Raw genomic sequence first — 12,470 nt, forward strand, 5'->3', positions numbered from 1 at the left:
TCTGCGCGGAGGAACGGAGACCTGCCGAGGTTTGGGGAGGCGCCCAAACCTCCCCAAAGGTCGGCAGGAGGAACGGAGACCTGCCGAGGTTTGGGGAGGTTTGGGGAGGCGCCCAAACCTCCCCAAAGGTCGGCAGGAAGAACTGAGACCTGCCGAGGTTTGGGGAGGCGCCCAAACCTCCCCAAAGGTCGGCAGGTCTGCGCGGAGGAACGGAGACCTGCCGAGGTTTGGGGAGGCGCCCAAACCTCCCCAATGGTCGGCAGGAGGAACGGAGACCTGCCGAGGTTTGGGGAGGTTTGGGGAGGCGCCCAAACCTCCCCAAAGGTCGGCAGGAGGAACGGAGACCTGCCGAGGTTTGGGGAGGTTTGGGGAGGCGCCCAAACCTCCCCAAAGGTCGGCAGGAGGAACGGAGACCTGCCGAGGTTTGGGGAGGTTTGGGGAGGCGCCCAAACCTCCCCAAAGGTCGGCAGGAGGAACTGAGACCTGCCGAGGTTTGGGGAGGTTTGGGGAGGCGCCCAAACCTCCCCAAAGGTCGGCAGGTCTGCGCGGAGGAACGGAGACCTGCCGAGGTTTGGGGAGGCGCCCAAACCTCCCCAAAGGTCGGCAGGAGGAACGGAGACCTGCCGAGGTTTGGGGAGGTTTGGGGAGGCGCCCAAACCTCCCCAAAGGTCGGCAGGAGGAACGGAGACCTGCCGAGGTTTGGGGAGGTTTGGGGAGGCGCCCAAACCTCCCCAAAGGTCGGCAGGAGGAACGGAGACCTGCCGAGGTTTGGGGAGGTTTGGGGAGGCGCCCAAACCTCCCCAAAGGTCGGCATGAGGAACGGAGACCTGCCGAGGTTTGGGGAGGTTTGGGGAGGCGCCCAAACCTCCCCAAAGGTCAGCAGGAGGAACGGAGACCTGCCGAGGTTTGGGGAGGTTTGGGGAGGTGCGCGCGCACCTCCCCAAACCTCCCCAAACTTCAGCAGGTCTCCGGACGGCGGCGGCTTGGGAGAGGTGCGCGCGATCCTGGAAGCACCGAAGCCTCGGCCGCGCGCAAGTCCTCGGTAAGCTCCGGGCGGTCACTTGCTTCGCGTCTCCTGAGGGAAGGGGGGGCAACTGGAGCGGGCGTGTTTCCTCGCCTGCTGGGCGCCGCGATTTGCCCGGGGAACGCGCGGGCCCCGAATGGCAGCGTGGAGCAAGGAAGCGGACAGCCAGGGCTTCCCCGAGAGCCGCGGCCACACAGGGTATTCCTGTGTATTCAGGCTTGCAAAATGGCGGATCGAGCCTCTGCTGGCGGCAGAGGCTTGCAGAATGGCGGATCGGCTTATACTCGAGTCAATAACTTTTTCCAGTTTTTGGGGCTGAAATTGGGGGTCTCGGCTTATACTCGAGTCGGCTTATACTCAAGTATATACGGTACTCTTTCAATATGTTTCAAGAAGAATGAACTTACAACTATTAGTTAATGTCAGCAATGCATTATGTACAAATGTGATAAGAATAGATTACTCCAAAGCAGCTATGAAAACTATCAATGTAATTAAGTGGATCCTGAACAAAAGATAACACTCTAGGAACCACTTAAGGCATTTTTCACTATTCTGAGGGGGGGGGAAATTGTTCCCTTTAAAAAAATAACAGTAAGTTCTCAGAACCAACTATGATAACACAATACAACCATGAATACTATTCTACAACAAGGGGAAACAGCATTTGGAAATACTGTACATATGGTCACATAATCCAAATTCCAAATCACCATATCAGGAAATATGATATACGGTAAATATCATATATAAATTATTAAATGAAACAAGCATTGTTAAGAATAAAGACATCTGTGATATCTTTTATCCCCAATTTCTTAAAACAGACTTTACAATTTGCTACAAATTCAAATAAATTTAGTAAAATTCTTACTTGCATCTGCAGGCCTTAAATGGTCAGTATCACATGTGAAAAATGTTTGATGATCTTGTGCTGAAAGATTCATATCGTAATATGTCAATGGTTCTCTTCCAGTCACCCAGGTGTATCTGCAAATAGAGTTATGTTTTGTGCATTCAGGACAGATGTGCAGGATGAGAAATTGTAAAAATAAACATCATATTTATATTTATATTTATATTTATTAAATTTTTATACCGCCCTTCTCCCGAAGGACTCAGGGCAGTGTACAGGGCAATAAATATAAAAACAAAGTACAAAAGTTAAAAAACAATTAAATATTATGCCCGAATATAAACAGTAATTAAAAACCATGTTAAAACCCCAACCCTTAACCCATCAAACCAGGCCGGATTACTCGAATAAATAAGTTTTTAGATCCCGCCGGAAGGAGTGAAGATTGGGGGCCATCCGGAGCTCGACCAGCAAGCGGTTCCACAGGTCTGGCGCGCCCACAGAGAACGCCCTCCCCCTAGGGGCCACCAATCGACATTCTTTGATCAGAGGCACCCTGAGGAGGCCCTCTCTGTGGGAGCGCACTAGACGGAGAGAAGTTGACGCCGGCCGCAGGTGTTGCGGTAGGTAATCCGGACCCATGCCATGTAGGGCTTTGTAAGTCATTGCCAACACCTTGAATCTCACCCGGAGGGCAACCGGCAGCCAATGCAGCTCGCGGAGCAAAGGTGTAACATGGGAGTATCGGGACACTCCCAACACAACTCACGCGGCTGCATTCTGCACCAGTTGGAGCCTCCGAGTGGTCTTCAAGGGCAGCCCCATGTAGAGAGCATTACAGTAGTCCAGACGAGAGGTCATGAGCGCATGAGTGACTGTACGCAAGGCATCCTGGTCCAGATAGGGCCGCAACTGGTGCACCAGGCGAACCTGGGCAAAGGCCCCCCTAGTCACAGCTCCAATATGCTCTTCTAAAGAGAGCTGTGAGTCTAGTAGGACCCCCAGGTTGCGCGCCCTATCTACGGGGGGGTAATAGCTCACCCCCCATGGCAAGAGATGGAATAATCTGAATTTCCCAGGATGCCGGCACGAACAGCCACTCAGTCTTGTCAGGGTTGAGCCGAAGCCTGTTCCTCCCCATCCAGACCCGGACCGCCTCCAGGTAACGGGACATCACGTCGAGGGCATCTCATTTATAATGTGGTGATTTTCCTTATGCTGCTTTTTCTTTTCGTAAAAATGTATCCACACACACCCTTCATCCTTCTTAATATAGTAACCTTCATCTACAAATCCAACTATGGTACTAAAAAGTGATTTTGGAAAGAATTTTAATTGCTTTAAGTTGAAGAAAAATTAAGAAGTTATTGAAGTATTGTCCCATAGTGATATCGTTGATACACTGGAACATTTAATAAATTGAATTTAAAATAATCCTGAAGGCTGGCTTAATTGGTTTAAAATAGTCCTGGATGTACTTATGTCAGCTCTATAATATGTTTTGATTATGCTACAGAAGCTACCCTATATTTAAAGAAGATACTCTATTATTTTCAGCTTCTCCCCTTTATCTTGAGGCTTCTGATTTGGGAGGAGATGAAGCCAAGGTGGTTCAGGTACTCAAATTCAAATTCCCATTCAATCACAAAGCTCATTGGGGGACTTTGAGCTTAGTCTGATCTAGCTTACAGAACTGTTATAGTGAGGATTAAAATGATAGATAACTCCGCATTGAGTGCTTAAGAAAAATGTAGAAAAAGTAAAATATTGTTGTTAATGAGATTCTTGATACAGACTAATGGGAGGTACTAAAAGAAATTTAGATTTAGATTTAGATTTATTGAGATTTTTATACCGCCCTTCTCCCAAAGGGACTCAGGGCGGTTCACAGGGCATAAATATAAACACCAATACAAACATTAAAAAATAATTAAATTAATGCCCAAGTTAAAACCAGAATAATAAAACAAACCAATAAAAAACCCAAGTACCCCCATCAGGCCAGACCCGCTAGTTCAAATAAATGGGTCTTCAACCCGCGACGGAAGGATCGGAGGTCTGATGCCATCCGGAGCTCGACCGGCAGTTGGTTCCATAACGCCGGAGCACCCACAGAGAAGGCCCTCCCCCTGGGGGCCACCAGTCGACATTCCTTGACAGGAGGCACCCTGAGGAGGCCCTCTCTGTGGGCACGCACAGGGCGGAGGGGAGTCAACGCCGGCAGCAGGTGGTCCTCGAGGTATCGCGGACCCATGCCATGTAGGGACTTAAAGATCATAACCAAAACCTTGAACCTTACCCGGAAGACAACTGGCAACCAATGCAGCTCACGGAGCAAAGGTGTAACATGGGAGTACCGGGAAACTCCCAAGACAACTCTCGCGGCCGCATTCTGTACCAGTTGGAGCCTCCGAGTAGTCTTCAAGGGAAGTCCCATGTAGAGAGCGTTACAGTAGTCTAGGCGAGAGGTCACGAGCGCATGAGTGACCGTACATAAGGCCTCCCGGTCCAGATAGGGCCGCAACTGGCGCACCAGGCGAACCTGGGCAAAAGCCCCCCTAGTCACGGCCACTATGTGATCCTCCAAAGTGAGTCGTGAATCTAGGAGGACTCCCAAGTTGCGAGCCCTATCCACAGGGGGTAAAAGCTCACCCCCCATAGAAAGAGGTGGAACATCCCAGGTGTCTCGGGAAGCCGGAATGTACAGCCACTCAGTCTTGTCAGGGTTGAGTTGAAGTCTGTTCCTCCCCATCCAGACCCGAACCACCTCCAGGCAACGGGACATCACAGAGAGGGCATCACTGGGGTGGTTTGGGGTCGAAATAAAAAGTTGGGTATCATCAGCATATTGATGATACCCAACTCCAAAACCACGAATGATCTCACCCAGCGGTTTCATATAGATGTTGAACAGGAGAGGCGAGAGGACCGACCCCTGAGGAACTCCACAAGCGAGAGTCCTAGGGGTCGACCTCTGCCCCCCTGCCAACACCGACTGCGAGCGTCCCAGGAGATAGGAGGAGAACCACTGAAAAACCGTGCCTCCCACTCCCAATCCCCTGAGACGCTGCAGCAGGATACCATGGTCGATGGTATCAAAAGCCGCCGAGAGGTCTAATAGGACTAGGACAGAGGAATATCCCCTGTCCCGAGCCCTCCAGAGATCATTCACCAGAGCGACCAATGCCGTCTCCGTGCTGTGCCCGGGCCTGAAACCCGATTGGTAAGGGTCCAGATAATCCGCTTCCTCCAGGACCAGAGGGAGCTGATGCGCCACCACACTCTCAACAACCTTCGCAAGAAAGCGAAGGTTGGAGACTGGACGGAAGTTGTTCAATACAGCTGGGTCCAAGGCAGGCTTCTTGAGGAGAGGTCTCACCACCGCCTCCTTCAAGACAGTGGGGAAATAACCCTCACTCAAAGAAGCAGATATAACCGCCTGGAGCCAGCCTCGTGTCCCCTCCCTAGCTGCGTAAACCAGCCAAGAAGGGCACGAGTCCAATAAGCATGTGGTGGAACTCAGCTTCCCCATAATCCTGTCCACTTCATCAGGGGTCACAGAATCAAACTCCTCCCAGATAACATCGACAAGACCGCCCGTGTTCTGATCGTCAGACTCTGCCCAGCTGGAGTCCAAACCGGTCCGAATCCGAGCGATTTTATCCGACAGATGTTGACCAAACTCCTCGGCACGACCCTGCAAGGGATCCTCCCTCACCTCCTGATTGAGAAGGGAGCGAGTCACCCTAAACAAGGCGGCCGGGCGATTGTCTGCGGACGCGATGAGGGTGGAGAAGTAATTACACCTCGCCTCCCTCATCGCAGTGAGATAAGACCTAATGTAGGTTCTTAACCGCAATCGGTCGGGTTCAGATCGGCTGGACCTCCAGCAGCTCTCTAGGCCCCGTTTCCGACGCTTCATCTCCCGGAGCTCCGCGGAGAACCATGGAGCTCGCTGGGATCTGTGCCGGGTCAGGGGCCGCAAGGGTACAACCCGGTCGAGTGCCTCAGTGGCTGCCCTTTCCCAGGCTTCCCCTAAGGCATCCGCCGAGCTGTGAGCAATGGAGGCAGGTGGAGACCCCAGCGCCGCTTGGAATCTCTCAGGATCCATTAGGCGTCTGGGGCGGTACCATCTAGTTGGCTCCGTACCTCCACGGCGAGGGGTGGCAAAATGGAAGACCAGCCGCAGGAGGTGATGATCGGTCCATGACAGGGGCATAATAAATGGAAAGCCCCCACCAAGATCATCCAACCACCGTCCAGATAAGAAAATCAGGTCAAGGGTGTGGCCTCCCTCATGAGTTGGCTCAGAAATTACCTGCGTCAGGTCCATGGCCGTCATGGAAGCCATGAACTCCCGAGCAAGCTCAGATGAACCTCCCAGGGATGGTAGGTTGACGTCTCCCAAAACTATAAGTTTGGGGAACTCAACCACCAACCCTGAGAGGACATCGAGCAGCTCGGGCAGGGCTGCCGCTACGCGACTAGGCGAAATGTACACGAGCAGCAAGCCCAACTGCGCCCCAGAGCCAAATCTCATAAAGAGAGACTCACACCCGACTATCTGAGGAACGGTGGTCTCCCGCGGACATAAGGTCTCCCTAACGATCACCGCCACACCCCCACCCCTGCCCTGAGCTCGAGGCTGGTGTAGCACCCGGAAGCCTGGTGGGCAAAGATCAACCAAAGGGACCCCACCCTCTGGGCCCAACCAAGTCTCCGTGATGCAAGCCAGGTCCGCATGCTCACCCTCAACTAAATCCCTGATAAGGGGAGCTTTGTTGACCACGGACCTGGCATTCAGGTACACCAGCCGGAGCTCAGGAGGCTGCACATCCTCGCTCCCGGAACCTCGGGAAAGAAGCAGAGGGTCGGAGCGCCCCACCGCTTGCAAATAGCGGAGACGGCGCTCCCGGTAACGATATGGCCCCCTGTCTATCCGCCTGCTGCCATTCCCCGTCGTGGGAATTGGTAATCCCACGACCCGCTCATGAGCCCCGGAGACAACGACCCCTCGTTCTCCCCCCGCGCGGTCAGACCCAAGTCTGGCCTGAACTATGGTTGATTGGCCGCCCCCCAAAGCCAAACAACCCCTATCACCCACCCCCCTCCCCAACCCCGTAAAAATTTTTGATAAAAACAAAATCAGGGGCCTCTTGTTACATTTATGTTGACGGCCCCTACCCCTGCCCAGCCTTCTCTCAGAGACCCAGAACTCGGGCAAATTTACAAATTAGCATTGCCTGAATGAAATGGTAGTCTAGTTCATGCATTCATCATCCTTAAGTTTAGAATTATCTGGAGGACAGCAAGACCAACCTTAACAGATTCATGTACTTCGGCACTGTTATTCTTGGTATGCTGAAGTGGAAACTTCTGCAGGGGAATGTGTTTTCTTGTCCTGTTTTCCTATATATTTCCAAAAACTGAAGTCTAAACTATGCAGAGTACTTATCTATGCAGGGTAGTGTCAAGTGTTCATCCACCAACATAAGGACAAAGTAGAAGAGACTGGATCCAAAGTCCATTTATCCTTATTTGAACTATTTGCATAAGATAAACATCTGAAAGAGGCACCTGACTTCTTGAAATTTACTATGATGAGCTAATGCTTAAAACTACTTTCTAAATAGGCTAGCATATGTAACCAGTGTTTAAAAATAATTTCCAAACAGGCTAACATATTTGAATAAGAAATCTACAAAGCACTCACCGGTTATATTCAGCTCCTCTAAACAGATTTAGGGGATTTCGCCAGACTTTACATTCTGCCACAAAAACAAAAATGCCTCTAATTATAATTGAATGCTAATATTTATTTGGAAACAAATTATATTCTAATTAGTTATCCCAGGTGGTACATCTGAAACACTTAAATAGACAACCAAATGGTAATAATGTATTTACTATAGATTTGGCACCTTTACGTACTGACACTTAAAATGTTATATTTAATAAGAATTATAATCACTTCTTTGATTTCACGAATTATTGGTACCTACAGAAACAAATGAAGATGGATGCTTTCCGATACTGTAAAATTACAAATACATCAAAACTCATTGAGGTAAAATAAACCGTTTCAATAAATATTTCTTTAAAAAGCAAACAGAATATGTTTCACAATGATTCCCAAGTATTTTATATGAGAATAAAAAGGTGATTTGTTAACAAAACAAACATTGCATAGATAATGTCCCTGAGGATAGCTTGAATAAAGTAACTTAATGAAAAGAACTGTCCTCTTAAAACTTTTATATTGTAAATGATTTCATTCTAGATTAGCCATTTGCCAACTGTGATCTGGTGCCACAATTCATCCTGTGGGCATTAACACCAAGTAGCAAGTGGATTCACATGTGAGCTTAGAAATCAGAATTGTTGAAGTATTTTCTTTAGTCACTTTGGGCCTTCAGCAATGTTACACTAACTAGTTTACACTACAGATCAGCAGAATAATACAATAGTCAGCTTTTTCTAATCTTCTTCTGCTGTTATGTAATAAATAAGACTCCAGCTACTGATTATTTATTTGTATCCTATTATTAATTTTACAAATAAATCAAGGAAGCAAAGATATCCAACAAAACTTCCTCATCCTATTTTCCCCACAAAAACCACCCTGTGATGTGGGTTGAGCCGAGAGAGAATGACTGGCCCAAAGTCACCTAAAAGGATTTCATCACTAAGGCAGGATGTGAACTCATGCTCTCTGGCTTTCTAGTCTGTATTTTAACCATTAGATCACACTGATTTTATTAAATAATGTTACATTAACAAGAAAATAGAGAAATAAAGGCAGAGAACTCCATACTGTCTGAGAACCAATTTGGAGATTCCAGTACCCCATTTATCAAAATGGCTAGTAAAACTATGCAAGAATTTTAGTGGAAAATATAAAATAAAATAAAATATAAAATAATATAAAAATATAAAATAAAATAAAATATAAAATAATATAAAAATATAAAAATATATAAAATAAAATAAAAATACACACAAACAAAAAACATTTAAAAAAAACTTTCTGGCCCAGTCTTCAACCCTGGGATTTTCTTGTGATTTCTCACCAAGGCTGATTAGTGTTTGCAGAAGTGAGCAAATCAAGCTTTCCCAAATATATCAAACATCATAAATGATTAAAAAATAAGCAGTGATTTGCCCAATTTGCAGAAAGGGCTTTTAACTGATATAGTTAACTTGTCCTGCTTAAAATATAAAATAATTATTTAAATTAATTATTCATAATTAGTACATTGTTAAACTGAAATGATGATTAAATTATAATTATTTTACCTGAAACACTCTGACGGTTTGAATCTGAGTCCCCATTGTTTGTATTTGAATTACTGGGAGAATTATTGTCCACCCCACCCAGTAGAGGGCGCAAGTGACTCACAGAGACTTGCTCGATGAAGGAAGTTCCATACTTCCGAAAATACCACCATTCAAATATCTAAATCAGATGGAAAAACATGTAATTATTTGGCTTTTTAAGCTATTTCTACTGCCATTCACATTTACAGAATGTAAACTTAATACTGAAACATATTTTTGATAAAATATTTGTTATAATTTATACAGTGCTATGTGGTATACTAGATTTCCTATATATTAAAACAGGAAAAAGAAAGAATGGGTGGAAACATTGACAAGGAATGTGGACAAATGAAATAATAGATATTCTAAAATTTGAATGGGGAGCAGCACTAAGGGGAATGGTGAATGATCAGAAAAAAGATGTGTCTTTTGGGTAGAATTTGAATCAACACATGGGGAAGGAGACTAAAAAACAAATCTAATGAGCAATGGAATTATTTGATAGTTCCCAAATAAGAAGTTAACTTAAATGGCTATTTTATTTCTATATTTCTGTGATTCATCCATGCTGATTCTACTTCATTTTATAGTTCCACTTATACCAGGGGAAAGCATCATATATATAAACCTATAACCAGCAGTGATCCTACAAGTGAAAAGCAGCAACATGAGATGTTCCACAGATAGGGAAGAAAGGATCCAGCCAACTTTGAATGTATTGAATATGTTCCAACAGTTAGGAAATCAAGGAGAGGACTTCCACATCTCCCCAATGGAATGTAAGATCCTAGGCTTTTCCCTCTCTTAGGCTGGGGCTTATTGGCCAAGCAGTAGAAGTAGGGGAATTATTCTCATTCTCACACACTTATTATTGCACTATAAAAGCCCTTCAAGCAATGTGATGATTCTAAAGAAGAGGTAGAGACATAATAATGAATAGAAGATAACTGTTAAGCAAACGCATAAAAGCCTCAATACACAATTTCCAAGAACTTGTATTCAATATGACAGGAATGAAAAACCATTTTTCAATTAGTCTTAATAATTTCATAAAAGCTGCCATTATTTAAAAGACCAGCGCACTGATTTTTTTAAAAGTGACAACCATTTATTTTTTTATAACACATTTGCAATAGGTAATATTTCTGCCGACCAGAAACCTGAGCATATACAGTAACAACAAACCTTACTTCACAGCTAAACGCAACTACTACACCATGCCAAACAGGAAGCCTACAGGAAAGGGGATAGAATGCTGTACAATCAGGCCAGGAATGTATTAATAAGGGAGATCAGAGCAGCAAAAAGAGGCTACTCTGAAAAGCTAAGAAATCATCTCTCAATAAATGAACTACCAAGTGTTTGGAAAACCCTTAAAAATATCATTGGCTACAGCAAACTTCCTTCCCATGCTGAAGGGAATTGACAACTGGCAGATGATCTGAATGTGTTTTACTGTAGGTTTGAGAGGAAACCATTGCCAACTATCTTCACCCTCTCCCTTCTCAGACACACCAACAGTCAAGTCTCCTACAACTGATTCCATTCCTCTGAGCCCCCCACCTCTGGTGATCACAAAAAAAGATGTGGGAGGTCTATTTCAAAGACAAAAACCTGAGAAAACACCAGGCCCAGACAGGGTAACTCCTTCTTCCTTGAAAGTCTGTGCTAACCAACTGGCCTCCATCTTCATCTGTGTCAAGGTTGTGACAATTAAGAAATTGCAGCCATTTTACCTTTTGCTTTACTTGTGCTTTTTCTGTTGCTTGGGATTCTCAGATGTAGAAGGGGGTAATGCTTGAGTTTTTTAAGTTAGCCTAAACAATTGCAGCTGGGTGAGCTTCAAGGTCAATTCTAGATAAAGTTTTGGCAGGCTGTGAAGTGGGGAAGAGAGCCCACGTTTTAGATTAATTGGTGAATGTGATTTATGACAGCCTTTTTGGGGTGGGAATTGCAACTTGTTACATTGTATCAGGCGGGAGGGAACTTTAGTCTTGGGTTCAACTATGTATGTGCCAATACTCTGTTTCCTGAATAAAATGTTCTTTAAGGAAGAAATCTTTGCCTTGAAGTTTTTAATTGATTTCATCTATCGGAACCATGACATTAACCAAAGACTCCCTTTTTCTTTAAATTTATGGGGTCCTGAGCTCCAGTCACCTACCCAAAGCAGAGGAAGGCTGACAAAGACTCAGGGAAGATCCCAAAATGGAGAAGAAGAAGGAACTTGTCACCAGCACCATAATCACAGCTACTACATCAGTGTATGGAGTGCAGGCCATCACACCGAGAGTGTGGTTTCTGAGACTCCAGCAGCAGGGGCAAGACCAAAGACATGAGTTACAATTACATCTCAAAAACTTACTTACAGTGAAGCAGTGGGAGGAGCGAAACTGAAGAGAGTGCAGGAGGTTTTGGAAGAGGCACTCCGAAAGCTTCAGGTCGCAAAAGATGGCAACAAAGTTTCTAACTTGGAATGTTAATGGATTAAATTCCCCGCACAAGAGAAAGAAAGTATTTCAGTATTTAAAACAATTTAGAAATGATGTTATTTGTTTACAGGAAACGCATATTCGAGCAGCTGATCAAAAGTATTTCATAAACTTTAGGCTGGGCACACAGTTTATTGCCTCTGCTCCTGACAAGAAAAATGGAGTTGTTATTTATGTTAAGAACAATTTAATAGCTAATTTAATTGAAACAGATAAACAAGGAAGATATGTTATAACTGAACTATTAATAGAAGGCAAGAAAATACTTTTGGTTGGATTATATGCTCCTAATCAACAGCAAGGAGAATTTTATAAACTATTACATAGCAAGATCATTCAATGGGATTACAAATCTTGTATTTTTATGGGAGATTGGAATGGGGTTTTGGATGTACAAATGGACAAAAAAGGCCTTTTTAGAAGTACACCAAGTCATGCTAGATTGCCTAAATCTTTTTTTGAGATGAAAGACGACTTGGAATTGAGAGATGTTTGGAGAGAAAGAAATTTGCAAGAAAACGACTTTACTTTTTTCTCCGATAGGCATCAATCTTTCTCCAGGATTGATTTTGTATTAATTACCAATGATTTTTTCTAGGATTAAGAAGATTAAGATATGTCCAAGAACTATATCAGATCATAGTCCAGTATGGTTGGAAATAGAAAAAGACAATGGAGACAGACGGTCTTGGCAACTAAATGAAAATTTGTTTAGATATCAAGAAAATGTGGAAGAGTGTAAAAAACAGATGAATTTTTTAATATGAATATGTACAAG

General features: G+C 44.9%; 1 protein-coding gene across 4 annotated transcripts in view; it reads right to left on the reverse strand.

Moving 5' to 3' along the window:
- ST7 (suppression of tumorigenicity 7) overlaps window positions 1-12,470 on the reverse strand; it is a 202,508-nt gene that overhangs the window by 76,200 nt on the left and 113,838 nt on the right. For all 4 annotated transcript variants that reach the window (XM_083366702.1, XM_083366701.1, XM_083366700.1 and 1 more), the window contains exons 3-5: window positions 9,177-9,336; window positions 7,594-7,648; window positions 1,899-2,014 (exon numbers count right to left, since the gene is read on the reverse strand). In XM_083366702.1, coding sequence (XP_083222828.1) covers window positions 1,899-2,014; window positions 7,594-7,648; window positions 9,177-9,336 — 331 coding nt within the window. The remainder of the gene's footprint in view (window positions 1-1,898; window positions 2,015-7,593; window positions 7,649-9,176; window positions 9,337-12,470) is intronic.

This window comes from Vipera ursinii (assembly GCF_947247035.1).
Source record: "Vipera ursinii genome assembly, chromosome: 6".
NCBI classification, from domain to species: domain Eukaryota; kingdom Metazoa; phylum Chordata; class Lepidosauria; order Squamata; family Viperidae; genus Vipera; species Vipera ursinii.